This window comes from Mustela erminea, chromosome 10, assembly GCF_009829155.1.
Source record: "Mustela erminea isolate mMusErm1 chromosome 10, mMusErm1.Pri, whole genome shotgun sequence".
Lineage (NCBI taxonomy): Eukaryota > Metazoa > Chordata > Mammalia > Carnivora > Mustelidae > Mustela > Mustela erminea.
The window spans coordinates 103,098,373-103,122,042 of NC_045623.1; the positions used below are offsets into that span (position 1 = coordinate 103,098,373).

Consider the following 23,670-nt stretch of genomic DNA (forward strand, 5'->3'; position numbering starts at 1 on the left):
CAGGCTCCCCGTCGAGCAGGGAGCCTGACGCGGGGCTCCACCCAGGACGCCGAGATCACAGCCCGAGCTGAAGGCAGACGCGCTGAACCTCCCAGGGCCCGTCCTGTAAATGTTCTTGCATTTATAATCTGTCTGAATCAGGACCCAAATAAGGGGCCATACATGGTGACTGGTTGATAAACCTTTTGACTTTATTTTATAATCTGTAGATTTTTCTCTCCTCTCCTGTCATTTATTTGACGACAAAATCAGGTCCCACAGACTTTCCCGTAGTGTCGATTTGCCTGGTTGTATCCATCCTTGTGCCTATAAATCCATGGCGTGGCCTCAGGGGTCGATGGGGCTCGGGTTTGCATGTTCCTGTGTCTGGTGGTTCGTGTTTCTGTGATGGGAGGAGCCAGTCGTGCTCACTCTGTCTCGGTCGTCCATGCCGTGGGGAGTGTGTCCCCGGGAAGGACTCATGGGAGCAGCCCGAGTTCCTCCGTGTTGGTCGTGTGCTTGTGGCCTTTACTCAGAAGGTCAGTTTGGCTGGGTCTAAAGTCTCTGGCTCCCATTTAGGGTTTGCAGGAACAGAACATGTCCCTGTCCATTGTCCTCGGACGGAAGAGGCTGCTGCGGTGCTGTCAGCCATCCGATCTCTTTCCCTCGTAAAACACTTGGTCCTTTGGTTTGGGTGACCAAAGGACGCATTTCTTTTTCTTTTCTTTTCTTTTTTTTTTTTTGAAGCCAGTTCCTCTTATGCCTACGTCTTGATTGTTTGGGGTCTGTTTCCCCAGACACGTGGTACGCCCTTTTCTTAGTGTATAGATTAAAGCCATTTGGCGTTTCAGGTAAGTTTGTGGCGCTGCTATTAACAGTTCTTAGCACACCCTGCTCCTCACTTTGCTTTTCTTCCCTGGGGACCCCTCACCTTGGGTTGGTAATCCTTGCCTGTTTTCTGTGTCTGGCACTTTCTATTCCTGTTTCATTCCTGTTTTGTTAGCTCTTGTCTGAGCTGCTGTAGTCATAAACTACATTCTTTTGTGTTTTGTGTTTTGTGTCCCTTTCCTGACAATTCTGGTGTGTTTTGAGACAATACATGATCGTTTTCATGTTTGTTGCTGGCATGACTTGAAAGGGTTCTGGAGAGAGATTATTCCGACAGTCCTCTTTCTGTCTCTTAAAAAGTTCATATGGGATTGAGCTGTGGTCCTTCTCCCCTCCACATTTTTGCACAAAATTACTTTTCCCATACTTTCAAAAGAGGGAGTTGGCTGGCATGACCTTTTTCCTGGTTTCTGGGCTCTGCCTCCCCGTTCTGTTGTCATAAAGCACCTCAGCCACCCTCTGCTGTCCCGTGGACTTTTCCCCACCTACACGCATCTCGGGGTGCACCCATGCATCTCGGGGTGCACCGGGACACTGAACTGAGGAGGGTCACGGGTGTCGTCTGTGGCTTTAGGCTTTGCCATTCTGATCACCTAGTTTTCAAGGAAATCCAAAAATTATGCCAGTTCTACCCCTAACGTCTCAGAATACTCTCAGGGACTTTTGACTAAAGTCAGATGGACTTTCAGTTACAGTTATCATTCTGCTGATGCCCCAGAAACCTGCGGTACAGGAACTGGGGGGGACAGTAGACACCGCTTTCCGGAGGAGCTAAAACTACAAAACTTGCTTTAAATAGAGACAAGCTGAATTAAGGTATTACCTGCCTCAAAAGTGAATTGCTGTGCAATCCTTTCATTTAAAAAGGTTTCATATAATCGAGTGTATGTACTTACCTGTTACGCAAATGAGGTAGACATAGACCCAGTGTTAGAGGTTTGGATTTTTTCTATAATAAACTTGTCAGGAGCAGCCACTTTTCTCTGGGGGATATACTTTGGTAATTTTTTCATTTATTGTGATGTTTTTGGCCTGTTGAAGTCCTTACCAGTTCAGTGTTTTAGAATGTGTAGATTGGGCAGCTTATTTAAAAACACCTTTTTAAAAACTTGATCCCGGGGCACCTGAGTGGCTCAGTGGGTTAAGCCTCTGCCTTCCGCTCAGGTCATGATCTCAGGGTCCTGGGATCGAGCCCCGCATCCGGCTTTCTGCTCAGCGGGGAGCCTGCTTCCTCTCTCCCTCTCTCTTTCTCTGCCTACTTGTGATCTCTGTCAAGTAAATAAATAAAATCTTAAAACACAAAAAACAAAAAACACTTGATCCCGCTCCATCTCTTTCTCTGCCTGTCTCTGTTCTCCGTTGCCTGCCTCCTCCTCTGAAGCCAGAGATCAGGGAGTGCCGGGCTCATGGGGCCTAGAGGCTGCCAACCCCTTGCTTTCCCTCGGCAGCGAGGGAGATGCTCCTTCGTGATGGGGAAGGAACACAGCGGGACCTCTCGCCCTCGGAGCTGTGTGCTCAGTTTACTTAGATCATCGCCTTTGAATTGAAAAAGAAGATGCACGTGCTCCCGCGTGCCTTATCCTGAGATGGGAGGGGCTTTTCGTTTTTATCCGGAAAAGGAGGCCTGGCCAGTCGCGGGCTAAGCCGGCTCCGTGGGAGGCTGTCTGGCCTGCAGATCCTGGAATCTCGTGGCATCCCGCTGTTGGCATAAGGGAATTGGGCCGCGCCGTATTCTGAGGCCGTGTCACGTGATGAGCGAGTGCCGCCCCCTGGTCTGGAAGGTCCTAGTGGTGAGAGTGTTGCTTTGGCCGTTTTGGGCAAGATGTGGTCGAGTGAGTGAGATGTATTTTGTGGTTAGATTTTTTAAAAATCGGCTCCTTTTTCAGAAGACATTCCTTATGGGTGGCCTGCTGTCCACATCCGGGTGTGCGGCTCCCCCTGTTCCTGGGTGAGAGGGAAGGTCGACACTTCATGCTCCGCCCCTTCCCTCCCGTAGGTCTGTGATGAGGAATGGCATCACTTCGTCCTCAACGTGGAATTCCCGAGCGTGACTCTCTATGTGGACGGAGTTTCTCACGAGCCCTTCTCTGTGACCGAAGATTACCCGCTTCATCCGTCCAAGATCGAAACTCAGCTCGTGGTTGGGGCCTGCTGGCAAGGTAATGGTCACTGGCACCCCCTCCCCGATCTCGGGACTTGAACCTGCCTCATGGCCATCGTGGGGGAAGCAGGCTCATCTCGGTGTCTTGCCCCTCCCCCTCGTGTCCTTCATCTGTCGTCCCTTCTCCTGGGCATGGCCTTTCTGGGGACACTGCCGATGCCGTACTCTGGGGCGCTCACCAGCCGTGCATTAGAGGACTGAAGCAGCCAGCCCCTTCGGGGAGCCTGGGAGGGAGCATTACCCGGAGGGAGAGTACAGTTGAGGGGTTGTTTTATAAATTAATCTGTTTATTGAAAAGTTCACGAGAATCAGGAGGCGGCAGCTGATCAGGCACAGAACTGTAAGTGTGCCTTGACCCAGAGGACTCTTCCAGAGCGGTCAGTGCCGGCTAACCCAGCAGGAGCTGTGCTTGAAGGGGCTCCCAGACGTCTCCGCTACAAGACCAGGGATGGGTGACAGACCAAAACGAAAATACCGTTATTTGTACTTCCGACGGGCAGGTCGCATGCCGGTCGCTTTATATGCATGGTCTCACTAATCCTTAACAGTAAGTTTGTGGGGAAAGAGCGGTCTTTAGCCGCATTTTATAGCCAAAGAAACTGAGGCTCAGAGCCCGGGGTTACCCTGCTAAGTAATGTTGGCGTCAGGACTTGAACCCCTGAAGCTGGTGCATCGAGAGCCTGTGGTCTGATCGGTGCCCCTTCTCAGGATAATTGTTTATTAATCTGTGAAACGAAAGGCATACAATTTCCTGCGTAAACTGAACAAGAGTTAGCGAAGTACTAGAAAACTAACGTCTTGAAACGCTCACGCCTGTGCTGCTTTCCTAACACCCGGACAGACAAGCCCTGGCAGCACGTTTAGTAGCTGCGTCATTCAGAAGCAGTGACGGGCTGTGGCATTCGCAGCGGCCCGCACAGTGGGAAAGGAGCGGGCACAGCCGGGCCACTGTGCTTTGGTACCGAAGGAAAGGTGACCCTCAGAAGTTCGTTGAAGGAAGTGCGCCCAAGCTCATGGGCCCTCCGTCCACCCTCGAGTTTCACAACCTCACATGAACCCCCACACTTGACGGGGTCGCCGTCCCCCTAAACAGACCTTGGAATATTTGTTTCTCCCTGTGGAAACATCGTACCTCGAGGTCGGTGAAAGGGACAGAATAGCCCAATTCCCATGACAGTGTTGCTTTAATTTCAGGGAATTTGAATTTTTGAGTTTCATCATTTTCCTACAGATCCTTTTATTTATTTATTTATTTATTTTAAGAGATTTTATTTATTTATTTGACAGAGAAAGATCACAAGTAGGCAGAGAAGCAGGCAGAGAGGGAGGGCGAAGCAAGCTCCCTGCTGAGCAGAGAGCCCGATGTGGGACTCGATCCCAGGACCCTAAGACCATGACCTGAGCTGAAGGCAGCGGCTTAACCCACTGAGCCACCCAGGTGCCCCTCCTGCAGATCCTTTTAAATGAAAGATGTCAAGACAGCATTTTAGAGTGAAGCTCTTTAGCTGACTCCTAGATTTAATTTCGGGGACAGTTCATCTATGAGAACGTGGAACTTGAGGCCAAGGAACGAGGAACAGATAACCAGGGAAATGGGAATTGTTATAGTTGTCTTTTTTTTTCTTTAATTATTTTATTTATTTATTTGAGAGAGGGGGAGAGAGAGAGCGAGCATGCACAAGCAGGGGGAGAGACACAGGAAGAGGAGGAAGCAGCCCGCTGCTGAGCCAGGAGCCCGATGCAGGACTCTGTCCCAGGGCCCTGAGATCATGACCTGCGCCGAAGGGAGACCCTTAACAGACTGAGCCCCCCAGGTGTCCCTCAGTTGCTAAGTCTTAACATTTCAGTCCGGAGCTGCTTCCCAAATTAAACAGTAACTCGTGCTTTAAAAATAAGAATTTTAAAAATAGAAGTAAAAATCTGAATGCAAACCGGAGAGCTTTCTTGCTTGGGTCAAAGTAAAGCCCCTTTTCTGGGCTGCCTCTGGGCACTGTTTGGGCTGCAGCGTCCGTCATGCAATGGCCATCAGCTTCCTCTTTCTGCCTCAGCTTCTCAAGATCCTCAGCCAGAAGAACACGCCGAAGCTCCCAGACCAGGCACGCGGCTTATAAAATGTAGTTCCCCTGGGGGGAAGACCTCCTTCCTCACAAACTCACGGTGGCGGGCCCATGCTGTAGGCAGCAGCCTCACGGCCATCGGCCAAAATGTCATCCCTAACGCGTTCCAGAGGCACCCGGAGGCATGGTGGGAGTGCAGATGCACACACCGGGCCTGTCCCCAGGCTGTCCCCATGCCACTGCAGCACAGGAGGTGTGGGGGCCTGGGCCCTGGGCTGGGAAGTGTTCCCACGACACGGTCTGGAAAGTGGAGACTCTGTGCCCGGTCACCGGCTGTGGGCCTCCCTGGCCTGGTGCTGCTGTCAGAACACGGGCCGGGGCCTGCATGAGGGGTCCGAGGTTAGAGCCCCAGGCCCACCACCCATGACCGATTACCTGTTTCTCTGGGTGGGTTCCTTAACCTGGACTCTCCCTTTCTGTTCAGAAAAAGTGGATAAAAATGCCTTCATTTCTCTATGACTTAGGGGTTAAAGTCTAGACCAAAATGAACTTATTTTGAGCTCAAAAAATACACACTTTTATGTGTTTACCGTACACAGACCAGGCTTTGGATGCTTACTGGTTGCTGCCAGTTTGTCTAGGCAAGTGTCTCCGTATTAGGGAGAGAAGAGCCGCGGCCCGGGGTGTGGTTGTCCCGGTATCCGCCTGTCTCTGCCGCCTGTGTGAGCGGCTCTTCCGAACGCCCGCCCAGACGCACAGGCCGGGAAGACGGGAGTTCAGCGGGCCGGCATTTGTTTGTCTGTCTTTGAATGGGGCCTGGGTTTTGGCAGGGCAGGTGTGTGAAGGTGAGATAAGGGAAGAATGTGGAGAGGCAGGGAGCTGGCGGATGGTAAGGCCCAGTCCTCGGAGGAGGTGATGGAGTACGAGCCTGCTTGCAGGGTGGGGGTATCCCCGCGGGGGCCAAGATGGGAGGGAATTCTCTTTGTGTTTTATATTCGGTAGCTTCTCAAGACTAATTTTCAAGTTCCAGTGTGAAGAGCCTAACCTCTTGGTCCTTTTCTATTGTCTTTGTCTTGCTTTTCTACAGAGTATCCAGCATTTGAAAATGACAATGAAACCGAGCCTGTGCCTATGGCCTCTGCAGGTTGCTGGATCTTTCCCTACGGTTCACTCATGTGTTTCATTTAAAGACGAGACATCCGTTCATTCCACATTCCGCATGAGATGCCCGAGTTGCATTCTGGTCCCAGAGCCCCTATGAGCCGCTGCTTTGCTTTATGCTCCCCCCACTGCTTCCTGGGAGTGACCCTTTTTTTGCCCAGTCTGATCCCAGTTGAAGTGAGGGCCAGTGACTCATTAATGTCCTGCACGAATGGGACTCTCTGCCCCACCCCCCCCAATCAAATTTGACCCTGACCCCCTTACCCCACTGCATGAGGCTCCCTGCTGAAATCTTACAGGCCCCATCAGGGAGGCCACCTCCTGGTTCCCCTGTGGCTGAACCATGACACAGGAAGAGATTCATTACTGGACACCCTCTCCTGACCGGTACTAAATTTGAGACACCTGTTTCTTAGAAGTCTCGGTCCCCGGTGATGGCTCACAGTGTCTGATGTCCTTATCCTGAACGAGACGTGCTGTCGACATTGGTCTCTCTTCATCATTGTGAGAATAAGTTCTGTTTCACCTGCTCTGGGCTCTCGGTCACAGCCTGTCAAGGGCCACTTTGTGGGTCTCCGTTTTCCTTATAACACCGTCAATGCCCAGTTACCCTCAGTGGTGGGAGCCGGGCACGATCAGCCGTGCAAGGCGTCTCCTGTGCAGGCTGGGGGAGTAAGTGTCCCTTTAATCTTCCTAGTCCTGTTGGTGTGTGTACCTTCCCGAGTTTGTACGTATCCACGAGTATGCTCAGTCAGAAAAAGCAGCCCAGGGTGACCCAGCTGATGGAGAAGGCAGTGACCCAGGAGGCAGGCGCTGCTGGAAAATGTCACCAGCGCACCAGGGTGACGGGGGCCGTGTAGGCCGCCCTTTCCGGGGAGCAGCTAGTTGCGTGGGGATACTCATGGGACCTCTTGGCTTCCGGGCTTCGGGTGAGGGACCCCAACACCTCTTCTCTCCAGGCCATATGCATGATCATAAACGATTTAATTTCTCCATTGCACTTCCATGTAGATCGCAAGGCTAACAGGATTTGGTACGAACTAACCCGCATGTCCCTCCATCCGGCTGCCACCACCGGTAACACTGCATTGCGAAGCAAAGCAGGAGGCCCCGGGCGGTGCGCGTAACTGCCTGCTCTGTTTCCCCGTGTTCCTAAGGCGGCGAGCTGCACATGGCCCAGTTCTTCCGAGGGAACCTGGCTGGCCTGACGGTCCGTTCCGGGAAGCTCGCCGACAAGAAGGTGATTGACTGTCTGTACACCTGCAAAGAAGGGCTGGACCTGCAAGTCCCTGAAGACAGCGGCAGAGGCGTGAAGGTGACCTTGGCATTAGCTCGCAGGGCGCGCCGACCTCCTCCAGCACGAACATGCAGGCTGCTGGCGAAGGATCGATACGTGATTGATCCTGACCCATGTTGACCCACAACACCTCTAACCCTGAACGTGGTGGGGGGTGGGTTTCCACCGACCAGATCCCCAACTCTCCAGACACCTGCCCCTGCCAGGTGTCCTCCAGTTGGGTTGGGTCGTGACCCCGCCCAGCGGGAGTTTGTGCAAATGCTGCAGGAGAGGAGGGCTCAGTGCCCCCGCACAGATGCTGAGTGCAGGGGCCGGGCCCTCGGGTTACCCACACTTCGTCCAGCAGAGCCCCCATGATCCCCCCTCCTTTGGGTTTCGGCAATTTGCTTGAACTACTCAGAAAACACTTTGCTTATTACTGCTGGTTTAGTATAGAGAATACAACTCAGGAACAAGCAGATGGAGACGGTGCGGAAGGCGAGGAAGCGGGGAGGGCAGGGAGCTTCCCCGCCCCCTCCGGAGCACTGTCCTCCCAACCTGGGAAGCTCCCAAGCTCCATCCTTCAGGGCTGTTTCCAGAGCTTCTGTTAGGTGTGCACAGCTGGTTATATCATTGGCCAGAGGTCAGGGTTGGGGCTGAAAGTGCCCTGTAGTCACACGGGCTCTGTGGCGACCAGTTCCGTCCTGAAACCATCTCAGCCACCCAGAAGCCACTTGTTAACACAGATGCTGGTGCGCTTGGAAGGAGCTTATTATGAGTAACGAAAGGTGCTTTTGTCACTCAGGACGTTTCCAGGGTTTGGCAGGCAGAAACCAAATATATGTATTTTGTACATACATATATGTGTGTGTATATATATATATATGTATTTTTTTTAAGGTTTTATTGTTTTTAAGTAATCTCTACATCCACCATGGGGCTTGAACTCACAATCCCACAGTTCAGTCACACGCTGTACCGAGTCGGCCAGGCACCCTGTGTTTCTTGTCCCACAGATGCATTCGCACCCTGGGCATTTACCCTTGAAGTGGGGGGTCTTGTCTCGGCAGTTCTATGAGGCTTCCTCCCCAGGTTCCCAATTCAGACTCACGCCCAGCTGACCACTTTCTTTGCCAGACCCTGTGTGGTTTCAGTTTTTTACAGTTCGAACCCTTTATCTTTCCCCTCTGGCCTGATTTCAGATCCATACGAACCCTAATCATTTGGCGTTGACCTTGGAGGGAGATGACATCGGGGAACTGGATAAGGCCATGCAGCATGTCGCCTACCTGAACTCTCGGCAGTTCCCCACACCAGGGATCCGAAGACTTAAAATCACCAGCACGGTCAAGTACGGGCCGATTCTTTTTTTTTTTAAAGATTTTACTTATTTGACAGAGACCACAAGTAGGCAGAGGAAGGCAGAGAGGGGGAAGTAGACTCCCTGCTGAGCAGAGAGCCGGATGCGGGGCTCGATCCCAGGACCCTGAGATCATGACCTGAGCCGAAGGCAGAGGCTTTAGCCCACTGAGCCGCCCAGGCGCCCCAAGTATGGGCTGATTCTCAACTCTTGAGAAGAAAACATGTCTACGTAGGTTTTTAAGACCCCTCAGCCCTCCCTTGTACCGGAAGGCGTGGACGGTGGCATGAATGGTGTTGGGGACCTGTTCCGGGCCGGCTGCTGCCTCTGGCCCCCCGGGGTCTTGGGGAATCCATGGGCCGTCATGTGTGTAGCCTGCAGACCCACTTCTTGAAGCCCTGACCCTGGCTTCCTCCGTCGCTTGTTGGCAGGTGTTTGGACGAGGCCCCCTGCATCTCCGTGCCCCCGGTGGACGGCTACGTGATGGTGCTGCAGCCCGAGGAGCCCAAGGTCAGCCTCAGTGGCGTCCACCATTTCGCTCGAGCGGCTTCCGAGTTCGAAAGCCCAGAAGGGGTTTTCCTTTTCCCTGAGCTTCGCATCATCAGCACCATCACGAGAGAAGTGGAGCCTGAAGGGGAAGGGGACGAGGACCCCACAGGTAATAGCTCTGCCGGGCTGGTCGCCCTCCCCTTGGCTTGAACGTGGGTGGCTGGTGCCCCACAGCTGCTCCTTCCTGCCTGCTTTTTCTCTGAGGTTTTGAGATTTGAATGTTTGGATGTTATTCTTGGGTCTGCTCCTGGAACCTGACTCGGAGTCGAGAGCTCATTGTGTTCTTTGGAAAACCCGTCTGGAGAGTCCTCTTCCCTCTGCTGTGGTGTCTGGATCTGAGATGACCTTGTGGAGGCCAAGAGGCTCCGGGCCCATGGCAGGGGACAGTGCTGCTCCCGCTGGCTGTATGGTGGCCCCGCGTTCTTGGGCCAGCCTGGGGGGCCAGTCCTCCCAGACACATAAGGCACCCTGATTCTTGACAGAGCCTCTCCGGGACCTCTGTCATCGGTCACTGAAAGGGCTCTGTGAGTTCGAGGCCAGCTAGCAGGCCACCTGGGGTGACAGACCTGTCTGAGTTCCCCGGCCTCTGCCATTAGTGCTTGGTCTGTTCTTACAGTTCAAGAGTCACTGGTGTCTGAGGAGATCGTGCACGACCTGGATACCTGTGAGGTCACGGTGGACGGGGACGAGCTGAACCCAGCCCAGGAGAGCCTGGAGGTGGACACGGCCCGCCTGCAGCAGAAGGGCATTGCAGTGAGCGCTTCCGACCTGGGCGTGGTCTTCACAGGTGAGCGGGCCAAGGCCAGGCCGGGGGCCGAGCGGGAGCCTCAGTCCTGCACACACACCCCCAACCAGCCATCCTCTCCGAGCTCTGGGAGAGTCCTGGGGACCGGGGCAGAGGAGAGGCTCAGCCTGGGCTATTCAGCTTCTCCTGGCAGGAAGGGAAGCGCAGCCATGGCCCTACTTCCTGTCCTTGCGAGGGGCTGACAGTGTGGCGCGGGATGGCTCCCCACCTCCTGCAGCGGGACACACGCACCCACTTGGTCCAGCCGCCCCCGGGCCTAACTTCGGCCTCCCTCAAGCGGCCTCCCTTTGACCCCAGCCAGTAGGCCACCTTCTTCCCCTGTCCCCATAGGTGTGGACACCATGGCCAGCTACGAGGAGGTGCTGCGCCTCCTGCGCTACCGGAACTGGCACACCAGGTCCCTGCTGGACCGAAAGTTCAAGCTTGTCTGCTCGGAACTCAATGGCCGCTATGTCAGCAACGAGTTTCAGGTGGAGGTGGGTGATTGGGTGCCCCCCTATGGCCCCACGTTCAGAGCATCTGTGAGGCATCTGTTGGGGTCCAAGTGCGCTAGGCTTTCCCGGCCTGGGGGCTGCTGCAGGTTAGACCCGCGCAGGTTTGGGCGAGCCGGGCGTTGCTGATGTGCCCCTCATGGGCATCTGAGGGGCCTCTGGAAGGAGATGGAAGAGCTAGCGGCAGATGATACCTCGTGAGTAGAGCCAAGGTGGTTTGTTGAGATTTGACGCTGCTTGAGAAAGAGCAGTTCCCAGGGAACCAAAGATTCTCTGCAGATTCCTAGCCCGGGGAGAGGGTCCCAGCGCGGGGCCAGCCCGGACAGAGGGGTCCCGGTGTGGGGCCGGCCCGGGGAGAGGGATGCTGTGCTGTCTGCTGAGCCTGGTGGTGGCACCTCATGGCACGGTGGTCACAGTGAGCTCACCCTGCTCAGACGTCTTCCACAGGCCCGGACAGCAGCCCTTTTCTCACTCAGGGCTTCTGTGGTCTGGAGAAGACGGGCCCAGAGTTAGTCTCAGCAATCGAAGGTCTGCATGGTGACTGCAGAGCAGCCAAGTGCCGATGTCTCAGTGCTGAGGAGTCGATGAGGGTTTTGTTTGAGCCAGAAGCTAACAGATTTGGAAGGAAACCAACGTCCTGATTTGTGCTTTTTCACATGGCTGTGGTTTTGGGGAAAAGCAGGGAAATGGGCTATGCCGGGTCTTCTCGAATAACCTGCAGCGGACAGGTGGTGGTTTTTCTGGTCTTTTGTGGACAGATTGTTTTATGAAATACAATAAAAAGGAATTCCTAGAACAGCGTTCTGTTTCTGGGATCGCCGACAGTACCAGGCAGTTAGGACGGTTTCCGAGAGCTGAGCCTCGGTTTTTCTCTGTTCTCATCTCATCAGCTTAGCAATGCGGGTCCAGGGACCCCTCTGAGTCGCGCTAGTCCCAGTAGCTTCTGGACTGTGTTTCTGCCGCTGGGCCACGTTCAGGCTGCTGTGTCTGTCTCTGGTGCAGGTGAGCGTCATTCCGGCGGCCAGCCCCATGGAGCACGCCAGCCACATGGCCGCGCAGCCGCAGTTCGTGCACCCGGAGCACCATGCCTTCGTCGACCTCTCGGGGCACAACCTGGCCAGCCCCCACCCCTTCGCAGGTAGGACTGCAGGGCAGAAGCAGGGCCGTCTGCGTCGGTCCTAGTGGGGGCTGCCCTCCCGCGTCCTGCCGGAAGCCCAGCCCCAGTCTGAGCAGCCCTGGCCGGGCTCCGTGATTCTGTGCCTCCCATGAGGGACGAAAGCTCCAGCAGGGCAGCCAGGGGCCAGTGCGGGGCTGGAGGCCTGTGCTGAGGCTGTGTGTGCATGGGGCCCGGGGGCAGGTGCCAGCCTCACCGCCCTGTCTCCCCTCGGTTGCAGTTGTCCCCAGCACCGCCACGGTGGTCATTGTGGTGTGTGTCAGCTTCCTGGTCTTCATGATCATCCTGGGCGTGTTCCGGATCCGGGCCGCTCACCGGCGGACCATGCGGGACCAGGACACCGGGAAGGAGAACGAGATGGACTGGGACGACTCCGCCTTGACCATCACCGTCAACCCCATGGAGGTAGGTGCCGGCAGGCGTTCCCTGTGACTGCTCGCCCCTGCAGGCCGGAGGAAAGTGACACGCGCCCCAGAGAAGCCATGTGGCCGTGGCACCTCCATGGCGTTTATGTGGCCATGTGACCACATAATACTTAAATATCATGTGACCCACATGACAAGTTGGTGAGGTGCAGGTGTCCCCATTCTTCAGGTGGGCAAACTGAGGGCCCGGAGAGGCCTTATCCCAGCTTGTGCCACCCCGTCGGGGGAGAAACACACTCCCTGCCTGTGGCGGACCCCGTGGGTGGCGACCAGAGCTCCATTTTCCCTTCCATCTGGGGTGAGGTTCCTTCCAGAATAGTCCAGCCCTCCCTTGGCGTGGAGTGGGACGCAGGGAGTTCCCTTCCCCTGCGGCTCCTGGAGGGTGAACTTCGTGGACACTCGGCTTGTGCACAGAGAAGGGGGCCCCGGGCTCGGTTCCCACGCTGTCTCTTTGTCAGACGTACGAGGACCAGCACAGCAGCGAGGAGGAGGAGGAGGAGGAGGAGGAGGAGGAGAGCGAGGACGGGGAGGAGGAGGAGGACATCACCAGCGCCGAGTCGGAGAGCAGCGAGGAGGAGGAGGGGGAGCACGGGGGCCAGCAGACCGTGAACAGGCAGCAGCAGCTGGAGTGGGACGACTCTACCCTCAGCTACTGAGCCTCGAGGCCGCCCCCCCGCCCCCTCTCTGCGTCAGGAGACCCTGCTGTCGTCTGTCCTCCCGGCCCCAAGGGTCCACGGTGTACAAAGTCATTCTGGCCAGTAGGTCTGCAGACCCTCCCCTTCGCTGACCATCCGCCTGTGCTTGGTGTGTAGGCCCCCCCGCCCTCCACCCAGACCGCCCCGAAGCTATGTGGGGAGCGGACGCGTGCTCCCCACGGCTCGCTCTGCGCGGCCCCCTCGCGCCCCCGGAAAAGCTGCAATGACCGGACGCGTTGACAAAGGGTTAAAATCGCTCACTCCCACCTCGTAATCCTGTTTTCTTCCTTTTTTTTTAAAGTTTTTATTTTTTCCAAACTAGTGCATGTATAAAATGGCAGAGTGGGGGTTAATATGTAGATGATGAACTTTTTAATATTTTGTAAATAAACTGGGATTCCTCATGTCCTCCATGCTAGCGTGACCCAGGACTGGCATGCAAAGTGAAGCTTGAATCACAGCACAGGAGACGCCCCGCGGGCTCCTGCCCACCCCCGCCCCGAGAGGAGAGGGCCCTGCCCCACTCTGTCTTTGCCACGTGCACCCCCTCGGCCGATGGCCAGGCAGTGAGGGCGCACGGACTCGCCCCCCACCCCAACCAGCCCGCACTGCTCAGCGGGAGGGCACTGGATCGGGAACCCCCCTCTGGAGTCTGGAAACAGCCAGGCCTCTTCTGTGGGATTCTACCCATTTCTGACGTGGCAGAGGGGTGGGCGTGCCGGGGCGGCCGGCAGCTCCTCGCGCAGGAAGCTGGACTCCTCGTGCGCAGCCTTGGGCGCTCACCTCCTTGATGTCCGTGGCCCTGCTGGTGAGTGTGCGGACCCGTGGGGCACAGCGTCTGGCCTCTTGGTTTGGAGGCAGAACAGGCCCAAGCGGCCCGTACTCAGAACGCCCAAGGACAGCCGCACTCCAAGGACACCCTTGGCCTGAAGGCGGAGAGCTAGCTTCCCCCCAACAGCCCGAGGGAAGCCCCACTCCCTGGACGTGGGAGCGCTGCTGCTCGGCCTCGCACGGATGGAGGGGAGGACAAGTCCTGAGCTAAAACTCCTACGGCACTTTGTTTTTAATTTTCCTGTAAAATTTTAGATTTCTAAAACGGGGGAAAACCATTTTGAATCCTGTTGTGATCATAACTGCTAGTTTCGAGGACACTGCGGCTGTTCTGCGTCATGTGTGGCTGTCCACGTACCGTCACTGTAGCTGCTCCGTGTAGACAATGATAGAGGCTAGCGCGGGCTCCGCGTGGGTCGCTTTCCGGTTGTGTATATTGACGAGGTCAGAACGTGTGTACACTACAATAAAGTGCTGGCTCTAACTCCAGTGGCAGAGTGTGTCAGGTTTGGTCCTGCCTGTTTTAATCCTGCACCCGCTTGCTTTTTTTGCTTTTTATTTATTGTTTTTTCAGGTTTTGGGGGATTTTTTTTTTGACCTGAGAACACAACATAAAAAGGCCTTTATTTCTTTTAGTATGCGTTTACCTCTCCCCTCAAGGCTTCACAGAGTGCTGGTCTTCAACCCACATCAGTTGTGTTGAACTCACCTTCCCCATACAGAAACATTAAAAGACTTAAAAAAAAATTTTTAGAAAATACTCTTTTCTCCAGGCACACAGGCCTTGTGTACCCAAACCAGAACGCCAGGAGGCAGAGACTCGTTTAAATAAATAACATAACATAGAGACACACGCTTGGCTTCTCCTATTTCCAAACCAGTGAGGCGGGGCGAGTGAGTTCAGCACTTTGCTAGGGACAAGAGTGTGGCCAGTGGTGTTTTGTGGGCGGCACTGTCTGCTTCTGGCTGCTTCTAACTGAAGAAGGTGGTCCAGAGGGCAGCTGCTCCCGGCTCTGCCAGGCCTTGCCAAGCCTCTGAGAGACCAGTCATGGAGCTGGGCAGGGCCCAATGGGGCGGCTAACATTAGGCTCACCCGTGGGCTTCAAGAAGCCCAGGTTCTCAGCCCCCACTCCAGAGACAGCCTCAGACGGCCAGGAAGGGCCCAGGAAGCTGGCATTTCTAGAGCTCTTCAGGTGCTCCAAAGGCAAAACCTGAGCTGCTTCAAGCCAGGTCCCGTCAGAGACAGACATTCCATCACCGACCGGCCTCGCGTCTCTGAGAGCTGCTGCACAAGCAGGCTAAAGGCGGTAGTTTTGGAGATCAAGCCCTCCCGTCCTCAAAACCTGCTTTAGGAGGCAAGAGATAGGTAACTGCACCGAGTACTCTGACCTGCGTTTGCCTTGATCCACGGTGGCGCGCACACCAAGCTCCCATCTTTTGAATGTCTTGAGGACTAGCATATATTAAGCTTTATGGGGCTGAGGCCATTCTGAGCCATCGAGGTTCAGTGAGTAGTTTGGCTATTTTCTTTCTCACCCACAAACAAAAATCGCTTTACAGGAGAGAGAGGAGAGAATTCCTGTACCCAAGAGTCACTTTAAAAGTGGAAAGCAAGCATCCCTGAATCTGGAGGGTGCCCAGGCTTCCTCTGGGAGCTGCCTGGCGCTTGGTCAGTGGAGAGCACGAAGGTGGAGGGGGGCACGGAGTCATGGGCGCCCTGTCACCAGGGCGACCGCCAGGCCCCAAGCCCTGTGCAGCCCAGTCAGAACCCGGGAAGCAGGCAGGCTTCCCGGTGGTGGTGGGGAGAGCAGTCTTGGCTGGGTTCCGATTCACCAGCTGGAAGACTCGGGGTGACAGTCCTTAGCAAGACTCCGCCTCGGAGGTGCCCGACTCACAGTGTCTCCCCTTCAGAGCCCGGGGCTCAGATGGGGGGCGCTGGAGGACGGCGCCCCTCCCCTGCACAAAGGATGCATTTCCATTTATGGCTGTTTAGCTCCTGAAACATTTCAAGTCATAAATAAATAACCAGTGTAAACAAAAGGCAGTGTATAGGTTCTCGCCCGTGGGGTTCCATTCAGGCTTTTCGGCCCCAAAGGATGGCCGAGGGTGCCGGGTGCCCAGAGCCCGTGATGGCGGCTCGCGGGCCGCTATTGCCTGTTGTCCTTGGACACGTTGTGGGCCAGCCAGTTCACTTTGGTCTTCCAGCTCTCCCGCAGGGCTTCGTTGAACTTCACCCGGAAGTGCTTCAGGGCCTCCTCCTCTGTCTTTCCCAAGGCCAGAGAGTCCTGAGGCAAAACCGGAAACCAGTGAGCGCATCCCCCAGGAGGGGGACCGCCCTGCCCCCTGCCCCGAATATGGTAAATTCTCTCTGGAAAGAATTGCAGGAAGGCAATCAGGAGACCGCCACCAGCGTCTCCCCTGGAAAAGCTCTCTGTTCTGATCCCAAACCAAGATGGGCCTCCTGACCCGCCTGCCAACTAAGATGCTGACTCCAGCCAGGAACCACAGCCCCCAAAGTCCCCGGAGTGGGACAGGTAGCCTCACCGTCTGCACTGGAAATGAACTTTGGGCCGGGGCGGGGGGGGCAGGGGCAGCATCATTCTGCACGAACCAGGCACCAAGGAGGGGCTCGTCCGTCGTGCCTGACCGCCCTCCTGACCCCCCATTTCTCCCACACTGAAAAGCCATAGGAGGGCAAAGCATCGTTAAATGAAGAGGGAAGGGAGGACGCCTGGGTGGCTCAGTGGGTTAAAGCCTCTGCTTTCAGCTCAGGTCATGATCTCAGGGTCATGGGATCGAGCCCGGGTCGGGCTCTCTGCTTGGCAGGGAGCCTGCTTCCTCCTCTCTGCCTACTTGTGATCTCTGTCAAATAAATAAATAAAATCTTTAAAAAAATAAAAAAAATAAATGAAGAAAGAAGGTATCTAATCCCACCCTCCTGTCTGAGCAGAACCACCACAGCCAATGCGGGACAAGAGGGTGGGCCAAGGGAGGTCCCGACACACTGGCAACAGGACCAGGCTGATGCCACCAGGCCCCGTGCTGGGTCACAGGCGGCCTGAGGAACCCACGCGGGGAGTGCCCCGTGGGGTCTGGGTCATGGGAGGCCTGAGGTACCCGTGCGGGGAATGCCCGGTAGGGTCCGCTGTGCTCACAGGCAGGCCTTGGGGACTCGGGGGCAGGCGGGGCTGTCCGGGAGGACCCTCTGGCATTTACCTTGAGATACTGGATGTCTTTGGAGCAGCTGAGCTCAGGCAGGCCAGCGGCCCGCATCAGGGCAAAGAGGTGGAGGAACAGCAGCCCGTGGCGTCGCAGGATGGTGTAGGCGCGCTCGCAGTAACCCCGGAATCTGCAGGGGATGCAGGAAGGTGGGAGGCGGGGCTCCGAGTGCTCCCCACCATCCCCACCCTGCTCGGGCCCTGGAAACCGCCCCCACTCCGACCACCGCACCCCCCCCTTTTCCTGCAGGACCCGACCCTGAGCCCAGCCCGGGACCGCCGCCCCCCCCACCCCCCGGGCACCCCCACCTTTCGAATTTCTCACTGTTGTTCGTCTTCCCCTGCTGGATCACGTGCACAAAGTCGTAAGTGAGGATGAACGGGACTCGCTCACGGTTGATTCCAAACTTGGTCTTGAAATTCCCCAGAAAGTGGCCAAAATCAATGTGGAAGAGCTAAGAGGAGGAAAGGACGAGTGGTCGGCGAGGAGAGGGCGCGGGTCGGGGAAGGGGTGCCGGAAGGGAGGGAAAGCGGGGAGGGCCGGGGGCGCCGCCCACACGGCCGCAGGCTCTGCCCCTACCTGCCCGTTCTCACGGATCATGATGTTGTCGCTGTGCCGGTCACCGATGCCCAGCACGTACGTGGCCACACAGTAGCCAGCACAGGAGAGGGTGAACTCCTCAATGGCGCGATCCAAGGCCTCCCTGTGTGTGCGTTGGTGGGAAGGGGGATGACCAACCAGGGCCACGCCATTTCCCAGCAACTTCTACCAAAAGGGGGGTCCTATGTCCCCTCCCCTTGAATCTGGCCTAATGATGCGCCGGGACCAATGGGACAGGGAGGAAGCGGTACTGGGCTCCTCCCGCAGCCTCGGCCTTCGGACACCTGGCAACTGTCCAACTAACCTGTTCCCGGGGAAGGAAGCCAAGACCGGTCCACTCACGGTGGTGGGGAGGGCCACACGGAGACATAGGACTCGAGCCAGCCAGGCTGGTGAAGCAACCAGCTGTGCACAGTTTCATGAGTGGTTCAAGGTCAGAGAACCACTCTGCTCAGCCAGCTTAAGCGGCAGGTCTACGGATGGGCCCGTAGTATCTGGTGGTGATTTCCCGTCCCTAACAGCTAACTGACCCCTGGGGGAAGGGAGACCCGCCCCGCCCCAACAGAGCAGACCTGGTCCTCCGCTGAGCCACGAAGCCATGAGGACTGTCAACGGCCCTGCCCCTCACCCTTGACTCCTAAACGGCAGCTTTTGGAAAGGAGAGGCCTCTGTCCCCGGGGCCCAGAGCCTACCCAGGGTTCTTGGACTTGAGCCAGTTAAGCAGTGCATCTTTGTTGAAGGCAGCCGTGGCCGCCATGTTGCTTTTGTTCAGCTGGATGTTGGCGATGGTGTCTGAGTGAAGCACCACCTCGATGAGGCCCGTGCGGTCCCCAGTGGAGAGGCAGCCGTAGGGGGTCATCCTAGCCAGAGGGGAGGAGGGGCAGGGAAATGCCCAGGTCACAGGCTGTCCCTGGGGCAGCTCAACACTCCGCCCCACCCAGAGCAGCTCAGTACAGCCGAAACAGCCCCAGGAGATGCTGCAAGGGAGGGGAGAGGTGCTGGGGAGGAGTCCTGGGTGCCTGGACCGGGGCGGGGGGGGGGGGGGGGGCGCTCCGGGAGGGATCAGCCCCAGCATCCAACACGCACGGAAGAAACGGCGGCACTTTGGCCGAGCTCATGTTTGCTCAGAGAGAAACCCAGGTGGTCTGGAAGAGGATGCCACTGCTTCCCAAGACGGGGCAGGCGGCCCGGGCCGCGTGGGACAAAGGAAACCCCGGAGCGAGACCGATGCTGAGTGCCAGGCCTGCCCTCCTCCACCCTCCCTCTACGGCCCTATCGCCTCCCTCGGCCCTAATGTAAACCGGCCTCCGCTCTTCTTCGAGCGACCCCTTCTCCAACGGAGGTGGCCGTGCTGGCTTGGACAGAGGATGCCTCTAAAGGGACAGGGTCCCAGGGCTGCAGCGACGACAAGCGGAGGACAGGACGGCCTCTCACCTCAGGTCCAGCCCCTCCTGCTTCCACAGAACATCCATGAGCTGGATCATCTGAAGCGTCAGCATGTCCTGGCGGAGGTCTGGGTAGCCGGCCCCCAGGAAGGAAAAGCAGGAGCTTCTGGGGGGCTCTGCACCCCCAGCGTGCCAGGACCCCAGCTCCTCAGCCCACCTGCCCGGTTGGGGGGCGGGGGGCAGCCTCCCCAGAGCTCTCCCCGCCCGCCTGCTCACCGTCCCCGTTCTTGAAGATGATGCCCACGCTGCCGTCGCTGCCCGCCTCCTCGTTGCTGTACATCACCCACAGCGGCTTCATCTTGGAGTCCATGAAGGTGCACTGCTCCACGCTGCGGGCCAGACAGCAGTGAGCGGGGAGCGCGCCCTCCGCGGGGGCCCCCAGCAGGGCGGGGCGCGGGGCTCACCAGACTTCAGCCAGCAGCGTGCTGGGGTCCAGCGGGGACTGCAGGTGGGACAGGGCCTCCAGGTAGGTCTCCTGGCGCAGGCACAGGTGCATCAGCTCCTTGGTCTGGGGCTTGGTGGTCTTCTGGGAGCTCACTTTGACGAAGTCATTGAGGGCCTTCAGCTTGCTCAGTGCCTCACCCTGCAGGGAGAACCAGCGTGGGAGGCCAAGAGGGGGCGGGGCTCCGAGCCTCGGCCCCGCCCCCGGGGGGGCTCTAGAGGGGCAGACCCCGTGCCTCACCTGCTTCATCAGCACCTTCATGTGGTGGGTGCTGCCCCTGCAGTAGGCCTCCATGATGAGGCCGAAGCGCAGAGCCACGGAGGGCACGTGCATCTCGGAGCTGGATGGGGAGAGAGAGGGAGGGGCGGCTGAGCGGCGGCCTGGCAGGGCCATGGCCCGGGTTGGAGCAGGGGACAGGAGGCCGGCAGGCTGGGGGGGGCAAAGGGGTGCGCTACCGGAGGTGCCAGAAGAGGAAGTGGCCGATCTTGCGGTTGGCCAGCGCCCGGTCCAGCAGGAACTTGGTCAGCTCGCAGTCGAGGTAGGATTCGTACTTGAGCACCTGCACCAGCTGCAGCAGGTACTGGAAAAGCTCATCGTCCCTGCGGAGAAGGCAGGCCGGCCTCACCTGAGCAGACCCCAGGCCCCCTGCAGTCCTCCCTGCCACACCCCCGCCACGAGCACGGGCTCCACCCGCCGGGGCTCCACCCGCCCGGGCACACCGGACCGAACCCCCCGCGCCAGGAGCCGGGAGCCTGCGGGACTCACGTCAGCTTCCGCAGAGACTTGATGGCGAAGGAGCCCACGTGGCGGTCGGGGAAGCTGAAGTCCAGCAGCTCCAGGGCGCTCAGGACTGGCAGCTCGGGCCAGGAACACAGCAGGTAGAGCATCTGGGGGAGCCCGATGGCCGTCAAGGTGCCGCTGGGCAAGAGACCCTCCCCTCCGCACACAAGCCCCCACCCCCACCCCCGGCCCCAACCCCACCCCCACCTGGGCCACATCCTCATGCTTGTTCCACTTGGTGACCAGCAGCAGGCGGGCCAGCGCCTCCGGGAAGCGTTCCTGGACCTCGTGCCGCATCTTCCACACCAGGTCCTTCTCGTGCTCGTACAGCTCCCCGGACCCGCGCCGCTCCAGGATCTCCCGTAGCTGTAGCTGCTGAGGGGGGCAGGCAGGGTGAGCTGCGGCCCAGCCGGGCGCCCCACCGCCCCCGGGCCCCCGGCTCACCTCCTCCTCACTGAAGCGCCCGTGCTCCCCGTGCCGCCCCAGCTCCAGAATCTGCAATAAGGGGCTCCATGTCAGCGGGGACCCGGACCCTGGGCCAGCCCTGGCAGGGCCCCCCGGGATGTGGGGTGTTGGGCAGAGGGTGTGTGTCAACCCCTCGGCACCCCTGACCTTGGGGTGAGTGCTGTCCTGTGCCCAGCATCCCCGGTCTCCACCTCACAGATGCCAGGAGCATCTCCCCCACCAGCTAAGACAACCAAAAGGGTCTCTGAACCTTGCCCCAAGTCCCCTGGGGAGCCACATGGCCCTGAACGAGAACCCCTGTTCTAGAGCACATGCGGGTTCTGGAGAATCAAGGAGTCCCCAACTGTGCGTGCTGACCAAGCCCCAGCCCTGGGCAACTCGGGATGGGTGGCGGGAAGCCCAGAGGCAGAGTCAAGAACAGTCATCCTGAGTCCCACGGCCTCTGGACCATCGCAGACCCTGGATGGCGAGGGGGCTGACCTTGTCCAGGGTGGGGTAGTACACGGGGTAGGGGGCCACCTCAGGGAGGCAGATGACAAGGGCCGCAGCGCTCTCTGTGTTGGGGTTGCTCCGCACGGTTCCCGCGGGGTTCAGCAGCTCCCCTTTCTCGTCTGGACACAGGGACAGACGGGAGTTGCCTGGGGAATGGCCCCCTCTGGGAGCGCGCCCCCCCCCACCCTCTCCCTTCCGCCTGGACGGACCTGGGACTGACGGCCACATGTATAGGCGGCATTCCCCGGTCTTGAGCTGGTCCTTGTAGTCGAACAGCATGAGGTTGGCCCAGGCGATGGGACAGTCCTGGGAAAGAGCACGGGCAGGTCAGGGCCAGCAGCCGCAGAGGCTCAGCTCGCTTCAGGCCGAGCTTCCCCGCCCTCGCCCAGACTCCCTAGGAGGAAGCAAGCACGATCAGCCACCTCTCGGCTCCCTTCTGCTCCCAGAGGCACCCCTACTTCGGGTTTCTCGAGAAGCCCCCAAACCAACCACACCAGCCCCAGACGGCTGGCCCAGCTCGGCAGTGGGGTAGGTTGGTGTGGCTCAGTGTCCAGTCACATCCTGGGCCTGGTGACTCAGTGCCCAACCCCCATTCATTCCCTGCTGGCAGCTGACTCAGGACACCCTGCTGCCTGTGCGGACAGTGCGTCTGTCCATCCAGCCCAGAGGGCGGCCTCCAGGTTCCCCCAGGTGCCTCTGAGTTCACCGCTGCTCGTCAGCCCTGAGACCCAGAGCTGACACGTGGCAAGGATGGTGGCCAGAAGGGGAGGTGGGGTGTAGGAGGGAGGGTCGCCCCATCCCCCATCCCCGAGGTGCACCCCTGCTGGGAGTGGACAGGGATGGCCGTGGCTCACAGCACACCAGTTCCCGGAGGCCTGGCCCCAGCCGCCCAGGCGACCCCACCCACCGCCTTCTTGGATTTCTTCTTGGTGGAGCGAGCCTTCTTGGCCTTCTCGATCACGGCGTAAAGTGCAAAGCAGAGACGGGCCATGCGAGGCAGGTCGCAGATGTTGATGTCGAACTCCAGCCGCTGTTTCCACACGGGCTCGGAGCACACGCTCACCTCCGAGCTGGACACCGTCTTGCACAGCGTCTCGTTGCCATGGAAGAGCCCGGCCTGCACCACCAGCTGCGGGAGGCACGGGCGTCGGGGGCGTCGGGGGCCGGGTGCCAGACCGCCGCCTCCCTTGCCCCTCTGAGGCTCTCGCACCCACCCAAGGCTCCAAGCTCCTGACATGTCCTCACCTCCCACGGGGCTGAATCCCACTTGCCACTCGGAAGAAAGCGGCACCGAAGGGGGACAGCTGAGTGCTTGGGTGGGACAAGGGGCCACAGGGTGAAGGGAAGGGCACATGGGCTATGCATGGGCTCCCCACGACTCTGCCGTTCCCCCGCTCGGGGCCTCGGTTTCCCGACTGGGGTTTGGGAACTCCAGGGGTCGTTCTTGCTCTGCAGCCTGCGAGCTCCCTCCACTGCTCAGAATCTTAGGAGCCCCGCGAGCAGTCAGGGTTTCATTTCACCAGAACACCCCTGCCCTGTGTCCTCCAACTCTGCCCTGACAGCCCTCGGGGCCCAGCCAGAAACCCGCCTCCAGCCGGGGCTGCAGGGTGCCGTCCGGGAAACCCAGCCCCGCCTGCTGTGAAATCACCCCGACAGAAAGTGCTCCACCAACAGACCAACCTCCGTGGACCCAGGAGTAACGTCCCGCAAATGGGACAGTAAGCCCCTCCTGGGGATGGAGGGAGACGGGGTGTGTGACCAACCCCCGAAATGGGCTTGGCCCCCAGGGGTCCACAGCACGCCTCCCAAGTGCCTCCGGGGAGTCCCAAGGTCCTGGGGCCCAGCCGGGCCCAGCCGGGCCACCCCTCTCCCGCACCTGTCACCTCCCAGACCCTGCTGTTCCCACTTCCCTGGGCCTGGCCCCACAACTTCCACCCAAGTCAAATACCCAGAACTCGCTAAGCCTGGTTTCTACGAATTAGCCTCTGGCCGGCCAGCCAGCCCCCCTCCCCCCTTCCTGTTTTGAAGCGGCTCACAGCCACCCCCGGCAGGGATGCTGGGTAATGTGGTCAGGTGGCTTTCATGTGACCCCCCCCTTCTTCCTCTGCCACCCCTCTAGACCACAGCCACCTTGTTTGTGCAGAAAACATCCCCGCTGCCCCTAGGAGCCCCTACCTTCATCCGCTCATCGGCATTCACTTTGCTGCCCTGAATCAGCTCCACGCAGAAAGGCTGCTCCAGGGACCACAGGGACAAGGAGGAAGGCTGGGGTGGGCCAGAGGGGGAGAAGCAGGGCCGTCAACGCAGAGGAACCCCGGGGAAGCTCCCGAGGCTAGCGCCCCTGGCCACTCATGGGTGGGGTGCGTGTTGCCGGT

The 23,670-nt window shown here is 58.3% G+C and overlaps 2 protein-coding genes across 12 annotated transcripts in view; one reads left to right on the plus strand and one right to left on the minus strand.

Moving 5' to 3' along the window:
* The window catches only part of CLSTN1 (calsyntenin 1), a 78,252-nt gene extending 63,908 nt beyond the window's left edge, over positions 1 to 14,344 (plus strand). For 2 of the 4 annotated variants that reach the window (XM_032303020.1, XM_032303021.1), the window contains 10 exons: positions 2,864 to 3,026; positions 6,173 to 6,229; positions 7,404 to 7,561; positions 8,725 to 8,873; positions 9,314 to 9,540; positions 10,048 to 10,218; positions 10,567 to 10,712; positions 11,730 to 11,865; positions 12,122 to 12,306; positions 12,785 to 14,344. In XM_032303020.1, the coding sequence (XP_032158911.1) occupies positions 2,864 to 3,026; positions 6,173 to 6,229; positions 7,404 to 7,561; positions 8,725 to 8,873; positions 9,314 to 9,540; positions 10,048 to 10,218; positions 10,567 to 10,712; positions 11,730 to 11,865; positions 12,122 to 12,306; positions 12,785 to 12,982 (1,590 nt within the window). In that variant the 3' untranslated portion in view covers positions 12,983 to 14,344. The remainder of the gene's footprint in view (positions 1 to 2,863; positions 3,027 to 6,172; positions 6,230 to 7,403; positions 7,562 to 8,724; positions 8,874 to 9,313; positions 9,541 to 10,047; positions 10,219 to 10,566; positions 10,713 to 11,729; positions 11,866 to 12,121; positions 12,307 to 12,784) is intronic. The other 2 variants (XM_032303022.1, XM_032303024.1) reach the window with 1 other exon arrangement.
* A 93-nt stretch (positions 14,345 to 14,437) lies between these two features.
* Positions 14,438 to 23,670, minus strand: part of PIK3CD (phosphatidylinositol-4,5-bisphosphate 3-kinase catalytic subunit delta) — a 51,157-nt gene continuing 41,924 nt past the window's right edge. For 4 of the 8 annotated variants that reach the window (XM_032303016.1, XM_032303014.1, XM_032303013.1 and 1 more), the window contains 17 exons: positions 23,471 to 23,560; positions 22,203 to 22,424; positions 21,505 to 21,601; positions 21,284 to 21,414; positions 20,783 to 20,833; positions 20,546 to 20,713; positions 20,324 to 20,445; positions 20,014 to 20,157; positions 19,799 to 19,898; positions 19,521 to 19,699; positions 19,333 to 19,445; positions 19,106 to 19,184; positions 18,364 to 18,531; positions 17,651 to 17,774; positions 17,380 to 17,525; positions 17,069 to 17,201; positions 16,000 to 16,137 (listed from right to left, as the gene is read on the minus strand). In XM_032303016.1, the coding sequence (XP_032158907.1) occupies positions 16,000 to 16,137; positions 17,069 to 17,201; positions 17,380 to 17,525; positions 17,651 to 17,774; positions 18,364 to 18,531; positions 19,106 to 19,184; positions 19,333 to 19,445; positions 19,521 to 19,699; positions 19,799 to 19,898; positions 20,014 to 20,157; positions 20,324 to 20,445; positions 20,546 to 20,713; positions 20,783 to 20,833; positions 21,284 to 21,414; positions 21,505 to 21,601; positions 22,203 to 22,424; positions 23,471 to 23,560 (2,205 nt within the window). Of the gene's footprint in view, positions 16,138 to 17,068; positions 17,202 to 17,379; positions 17,526 to 17,650; positions 17,775 to 18,363; positions 18,532 to 19,105; positions 19,185 to 19,332; positions 19,446 to 19,520; positions 19,700 to 19,798; positions 19,899 to 20,013; positions 20,158 to 20,323; positions 20,446 to 20,545; positions 20,714 to 20,782; positions 20,834 to 21,283; positions 21,415 to 21,504; positions 21,602 to 22,202; positions 22,425 to 23,470; positions 23,561 to 23,670 lie in introns of all 8 variants that reach the window. The other 4 variants (XM_032303019.1, XM_032303018.1, XM_032303015.1 and 1 more) reach the window with 4 other exon arrangements.